Source organism: Gopherus evgoodei, chromosome 1 (assembly GCF_007399415.2).
Source record: "Gopherus evgoodei ecotype Sinaloan lineage chromosome 1, rGopEvg1_v1.p, whole genome shotgun sequence".
NCBI lineage: Eukaryota > Metazoa > Chordata > Testudines > Testudinidae > Gopherus > Gopherus evgoodei.
In genome coordinates this window covers 42,744,496-42,762,388 of record NC_044322.1, presented here as the reverse complement: position 1 = coordinate 42,762,388, position 17,893 = coordinate 42,744,496, and the positions used below count along the sequence as shown (strand labels likewise).

Here is a 17,893-nt window from a genome sequence, read left to right as displayed (position 1 = left end):
TTTTCTGCCACTGCTGTTTTGATTTATTTTAGACCTCAGCCAGCTTCTGATTAACACCTAAATTAACTTGAGACACCAGAATTTCTGGCAAAAATTGATGGCTTGTAGTCTTGCACCTAATGCACTGCAGAAATTGACCAAATTGTTAACTCTTCACAGCGTTGTGAAGTCTTAGATGAGACTCTAGAGAACATCAAAACAGCAAGCTCAAAAGAGCAGCTGTTATAGCTGCAATCTCAGTTCTCAAATCACAACTAACAGACTTTTGGCACTACCAAATGATGCGATTTCTGCAGAGACCTTCAAGAACAAACGGAAAAGCTACTGACCTTAATTTTATACTCTTTGAACTTGTTAAACATGATTGAAAATCATCATAAGTGAGAGTCCAACCCACCCTATAACGTGGGGAAAGCTTGTTCTAGATATAGAGTTTTTGTTCTTCTGGCTATACTCACTATTGGTGTTACCAAATCAGAATTCAAAACTCCGCTACAGGCAGTCAGAATGGGATCAAAGCCTGGAATTGCTTTGAAGTTTGCCTTGCTTTGCTCTATTATAAATCCATACCTGCACTAATTCAGCAAGGTTTTCCTATACTAATCAGTCTCCTCCCTTCCCTAAAAAGAAGAGACATTGTACACACATTTTTCAAATCCCCGTTTGTTTGTGCTCATCATCCATATTCATTTTGCAAAGGCATAAGATTTAATTTAACCAGTTGTGAACCACGTAGTACAGGAAGAGCAGTGCTGTTTTCAGGTAACTGTAGGCTAAAAGAGGTCTATCAATAACATAGAGCAATATAATTTGGGCTTTTTAATGTAGTTATTACTAGTAAGGAACATTACTTTATTTCTGCATGTGACAAACTTGAAAGGTTTGGATGCCCTGGCCAATATAGAGCAGAGAAAGCTTTTACCTTGCCTTAGTTTCCTGGTTTTTTGAGGAAAATGTGCTGGGTAATTTAAAACAATAGTTTGTTGACGTTACAGGGAAGCTACATATTATAAACATGTGTTTCATCAACATGGAACATTATAGAGAGGTAGCAGCCTGTTAGGGTTGCAACCAGCTCCCATTACAGAGCCCTATTTTAGCTGCAACTTTAACTTGGAAAATTCAGTTAGTCTGAAAATTGCGAGAGTTACTGGGAAGGCAAAGGAGAACGTTTCTACAAAGCTGAAAGAAATTGGATCAAAGTCATTTTCAGTAAAATGTCATTTTTAAAATTAGCCTGATTTGAATTTTTGACTTGTCTGGCATTTCTTTGCCTCCCTCTAACTCAAAAAATGTTTTGTGACAACTATGGAAAATGTTCCATATTGTTAAATCCCCTTGGATGTTCATTCATCAGCTATATTTGAAGAAAATATATAGGAATACAGCAGTTTATAATGATTTTTGTTACTGACAGTGTTTGGTTTAATTTTGCACTCAGAGAGGCATATATTTTAAAACCATAAGGCACCATTCTGACCATCTAGTCTGACCTCCTACTCAACATAGGCCATAACATTTTACCAAATTTTTTAGTTATTGACTTCAGTGGGTACAGGCTAGGACATTACTGCCTACATTTTCAACAGTGGCTTTCATTTCAGGATAATTCCATTTGTGTGTGCCTAATTTCGGACACCTACAGGTCTGAATTTCAGACACCGCACCAGAGCTCTAGCTGAAGTTAATGAAAGTTCCAGTACTTGGCATCTCTAAAAATCAGTAGGTGTCTCTACTGAGACACTCCAAAACTGAGGCACCCAGAATTGGTGAACACTTTCTGTTGACTTATATGTGGCTGTGAGCGAGACAGAGAGGGGTGCAGGAGGAATGTTTGTGAAGCTATAGGACCAGGCTCCTTGGCCCAGCCCTGCCAGGGTGCGTGGTTTACTAAGAGGAGATTGCAAAGATTGAAACCATGGTTCCATTATAAGGCTGATTTAGCTTTGTAACTCCCAAAGAAAAACAAAACCAGCCAACAATAACAACAAAAAAAGCCCAGAAAAATCCTTTTGTTTTAAGATATTATCACTGGCACCTGAGTTAGCAGTGCTAATTGAAAGGAATGGGACAGCTCACACCTCAGAGCTACTGTTTCAGCTTCTCTGCACACTCAGGCAGACAATGCTGCATCAGTTATTTCATGCTTTGAAGGTTTTCTTCACACCGGTCACACTAGACTTTTCTGTTTTTAATGAAAACTGAGACTCTGGAGAATCGCTGCGAGGCCTTTCTGGACCCTGTTTTCCCCTGGTTAGTTTTGTTTGCCTCCTTAACGGATGTGACCCACAATTTGGGAAACACTGACCTAATACAATTTCTGTCTAATGCAGTTGAAAATGTACTTCCTACTAGAGAATACATCACAGTATTCAAGTCAGGGGGAAAAAGACAAGTGTAAAAGGGAAAATAGCTGGACTTGGGGGCTGGAAAAATCAACAGGAAGACATATATACAAAAATATACAAAGATATTCTTTTCTTAGAGGAAAAACATGCTGGATTTACATAATTACATATTTTAGATGAATGAGTATTTCATGGCACCAAGTTACACTTCTGATGTTTCTACCTCTCTGGAAGCAATCAGCAGTTGATTCAAGATTTCTGTCTCCACTTTAATTTCTCCTTCTCTCCACCCACCTGCATCTGTTTGATTACTCTGATACCTTTGCTTAATATTATGGATATCCAATATTCATAAAGCAAGCAAAGAAATGCCAAAAAAAGTGTGAAGCTGTGTGGTGAAATGTGTAGGCTGTAAAAGAGATTAGTGTGTGAACACGCTAAAAACCAAAATAAAATTAGACTGAAGCATTTCTACAATTTTAACCATCAAACATTTGCTGACCTGATATATTATTAGTGAAGCTTATAGAAACACCCATCACCCTATCCTCTCTCTGCCCCACATTAAAGGAATTCATTAGTTCCTAGAATCATGGGTAGAGACTGAATAGTGTTATCTTTTCTAGTCCATTCCCTTGCCAAGGGAGAACTGTTTCTTACACTACGCTGTTATTCTATTTTAGGAATCTTAAGCAATAAGGCTTTCATCACTTGACTTGGAAGATTATTTTTACTAATAGATTTTATGACTAAGAAATATTTCCTGATTTAAAACCTACATTTTCCATGTCATGAATTCATCCCAGTTATCTCATTGATACCATCCTAAACAATGTTTCCTTTTTTGCATTTCTCCCCAAGTAAGCCTGTATTACACTCTTTGGTGAAGTGTTTTCTGTATACTACTTACAGCACTTTGCAATCCCTTTAGATGAAATATATAAAATAAATTATAAAGGTTATATTAAATGAGCCAGTAGAAATACCAATACAAGCAACACAGATAATATTAAAGCCAAGAATTATGAGAACTGTCTGCTTATAACACATACAACTGAAACAAAATCACAGACATTGTAATACTGCTATATAATAAAATATAGAAGTGTCTATATTAGAAATTACACATGACAAACAGAAAACTTTAGCATACTGTATGGAATTCAGCATCAAAACTTTAAAACAAATTGTGTGAGAGGTAGATATGGGAAGAGCTAAAGAACTGAAAATCTTAAATTCTGAAAGAAACAGTCATTTCACAACTGTTGTAGGAATTAGTCCTACTCAGATCCAACTCTCGCTGACTTCAGCCATTACCTTATTACTTCTTTATTTCTCAACCAACTCTTCCTCTTGGCAAAATTCTCAATGTCCCAGTATGAAAATTAAATACATGGCACATTTGAACTTCTGTATTCTAACCAATTCTGGGTATATACAACATTTTAATAATTTTCCTACAATGTGAAAAAAATCCTTTCAAAACCCATGCTCAATTAAAGGAATACGGCTCATCACATTTATTCAAACCCTAGCACTATTAAGCAGTGGGCTGAAAGCAAGCATAAATTTGTAGCTCATGGTTAATTTTGAGCAAAAAGTGATGCTTGAAAATCTCCCCCTATAATGTAAAGCTAACTCTGCTACTATTGCTGATATGCCCATTCCATCCTAAACATCTTCCTTCAAAGGTACAATGGCAATTAAGTGCTGAACTTCAAAATCATTGTTAAGTCTTACCTATCTTCCCAGACCGAAAAAAAAAACCCACTAGGTTAAACTGGAATGAATGTTGAGAATACAAATCTGTAACTTAAGGGTAGAAAACAAAACACAAAAATAATCATGAGATTGTTGCAGTTAAACCCAAAACAAGCATTAAAAACCCAGGAAATACAGAGATAAGTTTAAACTTAAAATAAATCTAAACACATAAGAGATCATTCTCGAGAAATGTCTAACAACTGCTACATCTCTTACAGGATCCAGTTTTACCTAATTTTAACTGAAACTGATGAACATATGTACTTGAAACTTCACAGACAATTCATTCTGTACTCAGATTAAACATTGTAAGCTTGGGGATGATGCACTGTCTTCTTTATATATAGAACAAAGATGCTCAGACAAAACACAAATCAATCCTTACTAAAGAGTCACAGCTAGTGCTTCCATAGTGTGTTTATGAACCGGATACCCCTATGACACTCATGTGACTTATGAGTAACCACACTGAAGCCAACATATTGTTGCCTAACACATTTCTTTATACCTTGTTTTATTCACACACATGTACACACACACCCCTCAGAGGGGAGGGGGGCACATGCACTCAGAATATCCATGTGATAAGTTGTAGAACTCTGTGGTAAACTGCAGAAATATGTGATTAATTAATCTATGGTGTACCTTTGACCATCTCGCTTGCTAAGCCATCTCCTTATGACTTACTCTTAACAGTTCAAAACACCAGAGCAACCAAACACTTTTTTAAAAATCAATCTGCCAGAGAAATGTTTCCACCTTCTCCTGAGTATGGAATTTCTCTGAAGTTGTCTACTTAGTCACTACTAGGCAGAATTTGGAAATAAATTTGTGTTTCCTAGCATGTGTAAATTTATGAGGTTCTAATGTATTAGTGCATTATGTTGTTTATAGAAATAAATACTTCTGTTAATGGAGGTCAACCTTCTGCTCCACCCACAAAGATGTGGCCTTTTAAATTTTTGCAGCCAGGTATCTATTGTAAAAATATTAAAGGTCAGGCTTTGCAATATTAATCGCACAATTAAGTACACTTAAACCGCAACAAATTGCCCACATTGAATGCTGCAATTGTTTTACGTTGTCCCAATTATTAAAAGCATGCTTGCGAGAAAGCAAAATTATTAACAGCTTGTTCCACTATAACAAAACACATTTTTTACTGACAACTAAAGGACAGCATTATTGGATATAGTGTCCACTGCATTTGAGTGAACACTAATATTTTGGTGCAGGAATTTTATGTATTGACTCACTGTTGTTTCACAAACAAAATATGGAACTAAATCCTATCCAAAGTCCCAGACACTGAGTCAAAAACGTGTGTCAAGCACCAAAATAAATATAAAAATGCCAGTTTTGGTTTTCATAAGGAAAAACATTGTTCTTACCTCAGCCTACCCATTATTCCTGGCCCTCAGCTCTTATAAAGTGGGAAAAAAATTGAGGAGCCATCCCGTCTACAGTACAACGATAATAATCCAGATGGACATAATGATCAAAATCAGCTCTGAAAGAGTGGCTCAACCCAACTGGGACCCTCCCTACTCAATCCGACGACCTCTGAGGAAAAGGGTGAGCACATAAGCTGATCTTGCAACACACCTCAAAGGTGAACACATTCAGGTCCAGGGGGGTAGTGAGAGACTGATTGCACCCAACATCTTCCCCAGATCTTAGAAATAACAACATAGGGCTTGTCAGATTGAGTATCTGAGTATGCTGATCTCTGTATTTATTTATTCATTCATGCACAGATGAATGTGAGAAAAGAGGTGGTCTCTAAGGCTATGTCTACCCTATGAGCTAGGGTGTGATTCTCCAGCTCGTTACAAATACTTGTGCTACCGCTCATCGAGCTAGTGTGAGTACAAATAGCAGTGTAGTCAAAGTAGCACGAGTAGCAGCAAAAGCTTCCCAAGTACATACCCTTTGGTTTCAAGCTCAGCCAAGGCACTACCCACGCTATTGTAACTACACTGCTATTTATACTCACTAGCGCTGGGAGACCTAGTGTAAGTATGTGCACACAAGCAGGGGAATCACACGCTCAGACTATAAGTCTAGCCTAAAATACCCAAGCCTCAGAGTATAAGACTAACATCTTAACTGCATCCAGAAACTAATCTGAAACCCTTGCAGACTAGATAGCTCAGAGATAACATGTTCCCTGCATGAAACACTAATATGGATTCTGATCTTGCAAGTGTGCTCAAAGACAGACCTCACCCCTCCACAGAGACCCACTCATTTCAAAGGGACTCTGTACGTCCACAGGAGTCTGCCTGTGAGCATGTCAGTACAGCATTGGGACTTAACTGGACAACCACATTCTATCCCAGCAGAAGATTCCAACTGGTCTTCTGTGATGAGTGCATTGTGGTAATCCAACCTGGAGGTGACGGACACTTGGGTAAACCTGGTGTGGTAACTCTGTATCTAACAAGGAAGGTTGCAACCTCCTTGTCAAGTATAGATGAGCTGTCAATAGGGCACAGATAGCAAATCTGAGGTACAGAAGATGGCCATACCAGTAAAATCAAATAGACAGATACCACTTTCTACATTCTTCTGGTTGTTTTTCCCAACCCATCAGCTGGGTTGTGCTCAGTAAGGCAGAGAGAGTTCATCTTTAACAATAAAACTAACTTTATTTGAGCGTGGCAGAACATTCTAACCAGAGCCTAGTGTCTGCAGTAATGTGGCTCCCTGATCTGTCTGAGGTCCTGAGCTTCCCCAGTCAACCTGGAAAGAAGTTATGCCAACATCAGCAACAACTCAGTCTTGCCCAGAATGAGTTTCAGATAGCTGCTAGCTCCCACCCAAGTTCCAGTCTCAGCCAGCCATGGGGAAAGCTGTGTGATCGCACCATCCAAGTTTGATTTAATGGAGAAATGGGGCCAGATTCACCAGTGTGCTTGATCCACTTTGCCTGTAAGCAGCACAAAGTGGATTTAAAATGGCCACAGATGGCCAGTGCAGAATTCCCCTGTTCACGGAAACTTCCTGCCAATAGAAAGCTGGTGGAGAGACTCTACCCCCTCCATAGGCAGCATGTGGGTCTCCCATTTGGGGAGACTTACACGCAAGCCCCTCCCACATCTGCTCTCTCCCCCAAGACACCTCCAATCCCAGTTTGCCTGCCCCTCTCTGCCTCTTCCCACAAGGATCCCCCCCTCCTGCCACTCACTCCTCTCCACAGAGAGGAGCAAGCAGCTGGTGGGGTGGGGCCACAGGGGAAAAGGTGGGGCAGGGCCATGGGGATGAGGCCGAGTGGTGGTGGAGCCACTGTCTGGGGGCTAGTGCCTCCCTACACTTCTAGGGAGCTTTGCTTCCGGTGCTCCAAAGGTGGCGGGCCAGAGCATCTCCAAAGGGAGGTGACCCATGCCGCATCTGTGGCATTTGCCCTCCTGCATGGCCAGCCTTTTTTGGGGAGGCTTAGCCTCCCCAAGCCTCTTATAGTCAACACCCACTACCCCATCTGATGCCAGTCACTTCTCTGTCCCCAGCAGAGAAGCCGGCAGGATCATGGGGAAGCACAACTCCCCTGTGCCTGCTCTTCCCCTGGCATACACTGAAGCTGCTCCCCTACAACTTGATCTACCCCCTGGAGCAGTGTCACCAGCAACTCAAGGTAATGCAGCCTAAGCTCTCATACGATCTCCTATAGCAGCCTAACTTACATGATGCACCAGAGGAGTGAGAGAACAGAACTCTGTGGTACCTCACACAGGAAAGACCTCGTAACTGAAGTTAAAGCTGGGTGATTTTTTTGGCCAAACAGTTTATTTACCAAAAAGTGCAAATATCGGCTGACCCAAAACTATTTGTGAATTTGACCTGACAGTTGTGCCCAAGGAAAAGTTTTTCAGGACCAGCAAACTATGTGAGTGTGCATTCTTTTATAACCTACATACCACAGGGTATGAGACACTTGCTGGGCCTGGGGGGAGACCAAGGTTTGATTCCTCACTCTGGAGCAGGTCCTTAAATTCTGATCTCCCCACTGCTAGGGCTCTAACCACAAGACTATCGGCTATTCCGAAGTGGTCGCTCTCAATTTCTCCTATTGAAACTGTTGCATGTTTTATAAATATTTAAATATTCATTGTGCCAATGAGCAACAGCAATGAGAATGACTCTACAGCCTGGGGACTAAGGCACTCATCTGGGAGTTGTGGATTCAAATCCCTCCTTTGAACCAGGCAGAAAGACGATGTGGATTTTTCCAATTTGCTGACAAATCACAAACATTTTCTGAATCAAACCAAACATTTTCCCTAATCTTTTTGGTTTCCTGGCAGTACTTAAAAAACAAAACAAACAAACAAAAAATATTGACTCTACTCACAGGAAACAAGAAATCACCTCACTGGGTCATCTTTAAGTGAAAAACAGAGCAATTCAAATGTAATTCTCTTTACGAGAATCAGCAAGCAAGCAATCTTTATCCATTGCCATAATGAGATTGTAGACCAAGGAAACCAGAACAGGATCTGTGCCATACTCAGGCTTAAATCCTTCAGGAAGGTCAAGAAAAGTTGAGAATTTTGGGTAATGCCAGAGCTGCCTCACCACAACCCAGGGCCACCCAGGGGCAGGGGGGCAAGTGGGGCAATTTGCCCCAGGCCCCATGCCCCGCAGGGGCCCCCATGAGAATTTTTCGGGGCCCCTGGAGCTGGGTCCTTCACTCACTCCGACGGCCCCGGAAACTCTCACAGGGCCCAGGCCCCGGGAGCTTCTTCCGCTCCGGGTCTTCAGTGGCAATTTGGTGGCGGGGATCCTTCCGCTCTGGGACCCGCCGCCGAAGTGCCACGAAGACCCGCGGAGGTGGGTCCTTCTGCCTCGGGACCCACCACTGAAGTGCTGGGTCTTCAGCAGCAATTCAGCAGCTGGAGGTCCTTCCACTCCGGGACCCGCCGCCAAAGACTCCAGGCCCCCTGAATCCTCTGGGCACCCCTGCCACAACCTCATTAATAAATTTCTCCAAATAAGGAATGTTACATATCTCCTTAGACAACCATAATTCAAAGCGATTTCTGTGTGTAGAGGGTATTTAATGAATCCATATTAATTTGCAGAAACTAAACAGTAGAATAATTGCTTTGGAAAGTAATATGACCATTACGTATCACTGCAAGAACTAGCACCTTGAAACATCCAAGGAGAGAGAAAAAAAGAGACAGGAACACTTGAGGAAAAGGTCATCTGGATCTAACATCATCCTTTACTATATGTCCCCCTACTCTGCAATTATAGATATCTGCTTGCAGAAACAATACTTTACTATTTGCTTACAAGAATATGTTTGTTTCACTATGACAGATATCAGATCCACAACTATATGCCCCTCAGTTTACTGTATATTTGGACTGCTAAGGTGTTTTCAATAATATTCTGTCTTCCTGATAGACAGTGGTGCTGCTTAAATAGGACATCATGTTATTTTTAAAGATTTATAAAGATTCATTATTTAGCACTCTGCACCCCACTGAGGCAGGATATAAATATTCAAAGTTTACCCTGCCCCCTGCTCAGCAAATGAATCTGATTTAGTTACATCTTATGATCCAATTTAGTAGTTATAGGATCAACTATTTATATTAAATAAAACCACTCTTCATGAACAGCAAGGGAAAATAAATCATTTGTCCTGTTAAGATTTGTTAGATAGTTTCCTCCCCACCACTTCTATTTTGTTCTATGCTATAGATACTCAGGTACCTTGGTGACCTTGGTGGAATACAAACCTCACTGGAACAGAATAAACGTTAGTCTAATTCAAGCCACTAGGTGTGATCCACCGGTTCAACTTTGTTTGATCTATAGAGCGTATTCAGGAGGAGTTGGGAGTTGCAGTTTGATATTTCTATTACAGTTAATTATTCAACTGTAAGAAAATAAAATGCAATATCTCCTATTAGTTATTTAGTTATTTACTTAGAAAGAAATCCATCTGACCAAGTTTAAGGAATAGGGAAAGAAGGGTGTTACCTATTATCCATATTGGGTTGAAGGCAAAATAAAAGTAGGTTTTGCTTCTAGTCCAGAAATCTCCTGGTTACTATACATCTCATGTACAGACACAGTGCTTGGAAGATGTATACGGCAATACAAAAGTCACCTCTCTATCCTTCAAGAAAAGGATTTTTCCACGCATTCAGATGAGGGGAAGACTGTTCTTCACACTTCTCAAATGCAAAAAGTGAGCTAGTGGTCTGATTGTGGGCAAGAGCATGGCCCCGGCAGACACAGGAGCTGATAAGGTTCTATTTTTGGCCCTGCTCATGAGTCACAACCTCAGTATATGACAAGTAACCACCAACAGCTACAGATGGGTCCAGCCAAAACCCCAATTCCAAACACACAAACTTTGGAGTTGTTCAGAAAGCCTAACAGGAATCTAAGTTTGACTTGTACAAATGGTTACAATCTTTAATCAAATGATCCGAATCAAAATCTCTGATCCAAACATCTCCACAAAAACTGTGCTCTTGGAAACTTGAATCCAGATGTTGTGGACTAAGTCCATCACTACACACAAACTAAACTACCTCTGTATTTCAAACTCACCAAAACTTGGACTCAGCTGCCTAGATTTCATATGACTATATACTTCTTCCAAAGTTTATGGGGTTTTGTACTCCTTGGGATACACACAAAGCTAAATTCTGATCACATTTTCATCAGCTTAAATCCAGAGTAACTGCACTGAAATCAATGGACTCCATATTTTGGAACTGAGAATCTTACTCAAAGAATTTACCAAAATGAAAATATTCTAATATAAAAGGTTGGAAATATAGGTATCAACAATATCTACTAAGGTTGCATTACATCTGTACACACACAGTTTCTAGCTGAAATGTGGTAGCTTGGATTAAATCAGTGGTGACATGAAGTTTTTTGCCACCGTATATAGGCCATAGTACCTGATAAAAGACAAATTTTATGAACACACAAAATTAGGGCAAAAAACTTCAGAACAAAAGAATATTCTTACCTGTCTCATAATGAATGAAGAAGAGTCCAACAGTGTAATAAGGATTCTAACATACATTTAGCTTTCAAAAGCATTGTGTGCGTCCAGAACTCATTAGATGCATTAATCTCCTGCATTTCAATGACCCCATATAAAAAAGTGCAAAGAAGAAGAAATCCTGAGGATTTTTTCTGTATTTTTGTTTTTATTTACTGTAGTTTATTTAAAAATTAATATAAAATCTAAAAGATTTAGGACCCAACAGCATCCTAAAGCCTCTGGAATTTTATGCAATCTGGCACATTCAATTCGAACCACTTCAAGACTGATAACAGTTGCTTTGAAATTGACATGGTTCCAGCTGAAACCAATCGTCAAAGAAAAACTGGCATTAAAAATCCTCAATCTCTGTTTATGTTCTGAGCCCATGGCATGTGTGTATTTCACAAGGAGTGCACACGACAGTCAGCATTATTTAGTACTTAATAAAATTAACATTAGCTACAGAAAATAGGATTTGAGATGACATTTCAGCCAACGGATCTTTCCAAGACTGGAGAAGAGACCATGGCTAAGAAACCAATTCTGATCCTATTTTGTACCCCTCACATTATTTGATTAACTTTCTAAACCTAGCTTAGCACACAACACATTGAGACGTGCAAAAAAATAATAAATGAGAAAGAATACACTATTCAGTTCATATAGTTTTCACCCTAAAATGCCTACTGTCCATGATTGCAGTGTGCTGACCAAATACATCTATATTTATTTACTTAAGAAGGAAAATTCTCCAAATAAGTAAAAACAGAGAACAAAAATGAATTAAGCGCATCCTTTAAAGCAATTTCCTCTGCAATAGGGAGAGCAATTCCCTCTATGCAATTTATCTCTAGTAATTATTCATCGACCATTATTTATTAAACATTTTCAAATAGGAAAAATCAGAATTCTAAATCCCCAACCTTATGGAACAGAAGAGACTGTTAAGGTGTCACAAGGATTAAACTAACCCTTCCATCCAGGCTCCCTTTTGAGCATATTTGGGATCAGGGCTGGCTCTGGCATTTTTGCCACCCTAAGCAAAAATAAAACAAAACAAAACAACCTGCGGTGTAGCTGGAGCGGTGAAGCAAAAAAACAAAACAAAAAAACCCAAAACCTGTGGGGCAGCTGAGGTGGCTGGAGCGGCGAAGCAAAAAAGCCCAAACAAAATCTGCAGGGCGGCCGGAGCCAGGATGAAAACTTTCGGCTAGCAGGACTCTCTGCGCTGCAGACATGCCCCAGGCAGTGGGGTGCGCGCCCCGGCTAGCAGGGGGGTTGGGGAGGGAGCAGGGGGGAGAAAGAGAAGGGGGAGGCCTGGGCTTCCTTCAGCCAGGGCGCTCACCACTTGGCCCCTCCCACCGCACCAGCTGCCAGGAGTGCTCTGCGCAGCTCTGGTCGGCGGGGAGGGAAGGATGCGGGCTGCCGGGCTTGCTGCAAACCTGGCACCGGCTGGGGCAGACGGAGGGCACAGCCGGCTCCCAGCAGGGCGCTCCCCTCCTCCTCTGCGCCACTGCCTCCTACAGGGTGGCCAGAGAGGCGAACAAAAAAAAAAAAGGAAAAAAAAGGGCGGCTGTGCCGCCCTAGGATTGGACAGAATGCCACACCTTAGAATCTGCCGCCCCAAGCACAAGCTTGCTTGGCTGGTGCCTGGAGCCGGCCCTGTTTGGGATACATCTTTTTAATATTAAAAAACAGAACTTTTTTTTCTGACTTACGGTTGGTTGTTCTGCTTTGATCACTCTGAACGCTGTCATTTGACTGGTTGCTTGAGACAGAGGATACACTCGAGCTCCTGACAAAACCAAATGCTGCCAGTTTAGCTGCTGGCAAGCGTGAATAGCCAGGAGGACGAAGTCCAGATTGACATGGCTTGGGGAGATTGGATTTTGCAGCATTTGAGCATGGGCCTTTTTTTAGATCAACTGAAAGAAGAAACAATTTGGTATTAAAACTAGGAAACCAGGAGACATCGCAGAGTACTTAAAATAAATCAATAAATTAACGTAATATGAAAATGAACATTAGTATTAAAAGCTGCCTAAACTGCACGGGTATCTTGGCCTTTCCTCAGCCAAATACACATTTAAAACTAATTCAGTTCACAATGGATTACAAAAAGGTGAAATACACTGAGAATAAGAACATATGAAGTAAAAAATCCATCCAATTAATGGACTAACAAGCAAATAAAATCTTTTATAAGTGAGTTATTGTATCACTTTTGTCATAAACAGATAGCTAAGGGTTAACGTCTCTTTCACCTGGAGCACCTGACCAGAGGACCAATCAGGAAACCGGATTTTTTCAACTTTGGGTGGAGGGAATTGTGTGTCTGGGGTCTTTGTTTTCTGGCTGCCTGCTTTCTCTGAGCTTTGGAGAAGTAGTTCTGTTTTCTAATCTTTTGTTTCTAAGTGTAAGGACAAAGAGATCAGATAGTAAGTTATATGGTTTCTTTTCTTTGGTATTTGCATGAATATAAGTGCTGGAGTGCTTTGATTTGTATTCTTTTTGAATAAGGCTGTTTATTCAATATTCTTTTAAAAAATTGCCCTGTATTGTGTCATCTTAATACAGAGAGACTATTTGTATGTATTTTTCTTTCTTTTTTTATATAAAGCTTTCTTTTAAGACCTGTTGGAGTTTTTCTTTACTTCAGGGAAATTGAGTCTGTACTCACCAGGGAATTGGTGGGAGGAAGAAATCAGGGGAGATCGGTGTGTGTTGAATTGGCTAGCCTGATTTTGCATTTCCTCTGGGGGAATAGGAAAGTCCTTTTTGTTTCCAGGACTGGAAACGGAGAGGGGGAGTCACTCTGTGTAGTTTCACAGAGCTTGTGTCTGTGTATCTCTCCAGGAGCACCTGGAGGGGGGAAGGGAAAAAGGATTATTTCCCTTTGTTGTGAGACTCAAGGGATTTGGGTCTTGGGGTCCCCAGGGAAGGTTTTTCAGGGGGACCAGAGTGCCCCAAAACACTCTAATTTTTTGGGTGGTGGCAGCAAGTACCAGGTCCACGCTGGTAACTAAGCTTGGAGGCTTTCATGCTAACCCCCATATTTTGGACGCTAAGGTCCAAATCTGGGATTAAGGTTATGATATGGTGTAGCAGTGGTGGGATATAGACAGAATCCAGAAGCCAGTAGGAATATTATATTTTTCTTTTCTCTGCTAAGGGCTTTTTAGCAGAGAGGAACAGTTTGGTTTTAAAAGGGAACCAGAGAGAATTTTTTTTTCTCTGCTCTCTCTGGCAGTTTGTGGCTTGCATGTTAAGCAAGAAGTCGTTAAGGGCTATCACGAGTCTTTTGTCACACAATAGCACTCCCATTGAGAGTCATACCAGCACTATATAAATGCAAATAAAGTGGTTTTTCAGGTTTACTTAACATTGAAGATTAGCTAAAGGCACTGTTGCTAGGCAGACTTCAGGAGGCAACAGAGAACCTGCAGTTCAGAGGATAAACACCGGAGGGCACCCCAACACAAGAAAACAGGAACCATGTCTACCAAGGCAAAAATTAAGGCCGAAGAGCAATTCAAAGAAGCTGAACACAGGCGACAAATGGAGATGAAAGAAAGAGAAGAACAAATCAAAGAGGCAGCACACAAAAGAAAACTAGAAGAAGAAGAAGAGGTGGCCTACCGAAGGAAACAAGCAGAAGAAGAGTTGGCCCACCGCCGAGACATGGAAAAACAACAAAAAGAAATGGAAAAACAACAAAAAGAAATGGAAAAACAACAAAAAGAGTATGAAGAGAGGGAAAACAGAGAAAACATGAACTGGAGTTGGCAAAAGCTGGGCTGCATGTGCCAGCCAACCCTAACAACCCGGCGCCGATTATTGCTCCACAGCACAGGAAATTTCCCACCTACAAGGCAGATGATGACACCGAGGCCTTCTTGGAAAATTTTGAAAGAGCCTGTCTTGGGTACAGCATCCCCGAAGACCAGTACATGGTAGAATTAAGGCCACAACTCAGTGGACCTTTAGCAGAGGTGGCAGCTGAAATGCCTAAGCAGCAAATGAATGACTATAAACTTTTTCAAACCAAGGCCAGATACAGGATGGGGATAACCCCAGATCATGCCCGTCGGTGCTTTAGAACCCAAAAGTGGAAACCAGAGGTGTCATTTCCCAAACACGCCTACTACATTGCAAAAACTATGAGGCCTGGATAACAGGAAACAACATTCAAACCTTGGAAGAACTGAACCTCCTCATACAAATGGAGCAGTTCTTGGATGGTGTTCCTGAAGACATCACATGGTACATACAAGATGGAAATCCCAAAGATATCGCTGAGGCGGGGGAGATTGGAGCCAAATGGATGGAACTGGCAGAAAGCAAGAAAGCTACTGTCAAGGGGAACGATTACCCCAGGGGGCACACAGACCATAAACCCTACAACCGAGGACAGCCAAAGACCCCACATACCACCCAAGTAAAGCCACAGATACCCTACCCTTCAACCTCACCAGTCTCCAGTAACTCACCTCGGCCCAGTGACCCATCAGATGGAAGATGCTTTAAGTGTAATGAACCGGGACATATCAAGGCCAACTGTCCCAAGAACACCATGCGAGTGCAATTCATTACACCACCATCACACCAAAGATCCCCAGGCCCGGATGCCTCTCAAATACCCTTGGAGCGAAGGGAAACTTTGAGAGTGGGCGGAAAGAAGGTTACTGCATGGAGAGACACGGGGGCACAAGTGTCAGCTATCCACCAATCCTTCGTTGACCCCAAATTCATCAACCCAAAGGCCAAAGTTACAATTTACCCCTTCCTGTCACAAGCTGTAGACTTGCCTACAGCTCAACTGCCTGTCCAGTACAAAGGCTGGTCCGGAATGTGGACTTTTGCAGTCTATGACAATTATCCTATCCCCATGCTACTGGGGGAAGACTTGGCCAACCAGGTGAGGCGGGCCAAGAGAGTGGGAATGGTTACACGTAGCCAAACCAGGCAAGCTTCCAGACCCATTCCTGTTCCTGAGCCGTCCACAGAGGCCCCGTCTGTGTTACCTGAGACCCAGACAGAGGTAGTGGACCCGGATTCCATGCCTACCACTGAAACAGCCACAGCATCTCCAGTCCCAGGCCCGGAACTGGAACAGCAACCAGCACCAGCAAGTGCAACCACATCTTCAAACTCAACGCCAGAGGGCGCCAGCGAGCCAAAACTGGCAGAAGCAACAGACAGCCATACCCAAAAGGCTCCGCCAGAGCCTGAAATACCCTCAGGTGCACCAGCGGAGAGCAGTTCACCAGCAACGGAAACAACCCCATCACTTACATCGCTTCCAGAGGGACCAAGCCCAAGTCCACAGTCTGAGGAAGAACTGGTGACCCCAGCCTCAAGGGAACAGTTCCAGGCTGAGCAGGAAGCAGATGACAGCCTTCAGAAAGCGTGGGCGGCGGCACGGAGCACCCCACCGCCTCTCAGCTCTTCTAATCGATCCCGGTTTGTTATAGACCAAGGACTTTTATACAAGGAAATTCTTTCTGGTGGACACCGGGAAGAATGGCAGCCGCAAAAACAGTTGGTGGTTCCAACTAAGTACCGGGGGAAGCTCTTAAGCTTAGCCCATGATCATCCCAGTGGCCATGCTGGGGTGAACAGAACCAAGGACCGGTTGGGGAAGTCCTTCCCCTGGGAGGGGATGGGCAAGGATGTTGCCAAGTATGTCCGGTCTTGTGAGGTATGCCAAAGAGTGGGTAAGCCTCAAGACCAGGTCAAGGCCCCTCTCCAGCCACTCCCCATAATTGAGGTCCCATTTCAGCGAGTAGCTGTGGATATTCTGGGCCCTTTCCCAAAAAAGACGCCCAGAGGAAAGCAGTACGTACTGACTTTAGTGGACTTTGCTACCCGATGGCCAGAAGCAGTGGCTCTAGGCAACACCAGGGCTAACACTGTGTGCCTGGCCCTAACAGACATCTTTGCCAGGGTAGGTTGGCCCTCCGACATCCTTACAGATTCAGGGTCTAATTTCCTGGCAGGAACCATGGAAAAACTGTGGGAAACTCATGGGGTGAATCACTTGGTTGCCACCCCGTACCACCATCAAACCAATGGCCTGGTGGTAAGGTTCAATGGAACTTTGGGGGCCATGATACGAAAATTCATCAACGAATTCTCCAATAATTGGGACCTAGTGTTGCAGCAGTTGCTGTTTGCCTACAGGGCTGTACCACATCCCAGTTTAGGGTTTTCACCATTTGAACTTGTGTATGGTCACGAGGTTAAGGGGCCATTACAGTTGGTGAAGCAGCAATGGGAGGAGTTTACGCCTTCTCCAGGAACTAACATTCTGGACTTTGTAAGCAACCTACAAAGCACCCTCCAACACTCTTTAGCCCTTGCTAGAGAGAACCTAAAGGATGCTCAGAAAGAGCAAAAGGTCTGGTATGACAGACATGCCAGAGAACGTTCTTTCAGGGTAGGAGACCAGGTTATGGTCTTGAAGGCGCAACAGGCCCATAAGATGGAAGCATCATGGGAAGGGCCATTCACGGTCCAAGAGCGCCTGGGAAATGTAAACTACCTCATAGCATTTCCCAATTCCTCACTAAAGCCTAAAGTGTACCATGTTAATTCTCTCAAGCCTTTCTATTCCAGAGACTTACAGGTTTGTCAGTTTACAGTCCAGGGAGATGAGGCTGAGTGGCCTGACGGTGTCTACTACGACGGAAAAAAAGATGGTGGCGTGGAAGAGGTGAACCTCTCAACCACCCTGGAACGTCTGCAGCGGCAACAA

At 42.5% G+C, this 17,893-nt stretch overlaps 1 protein-coding gene across 2 annotated transcripts in view; it reads right to left on the bottom strand.

Annotated features, from left to right (window-relative positions):
- MTUS2 (microtubule associated scaffold protein 2) overlaps positions 1–17,893 on the bottom strand; it is a 514,325-nt gene that overhangs the window by 283,578 nt on the left and 212,854 nt on the right. For both annotated transcript variants that reach the window (XM_030562772.1, XM_030562780.1), the window contains exon 5: positions 12,855–13,061. In XM_030562772.1, coding sequence (XP_030418632.1) covers positions 12,855–13,061 — 207 coding nt within the window. The remainder of the gene's footprint in view (positions 1–12,854; positions 13,062–17,893) is intronic.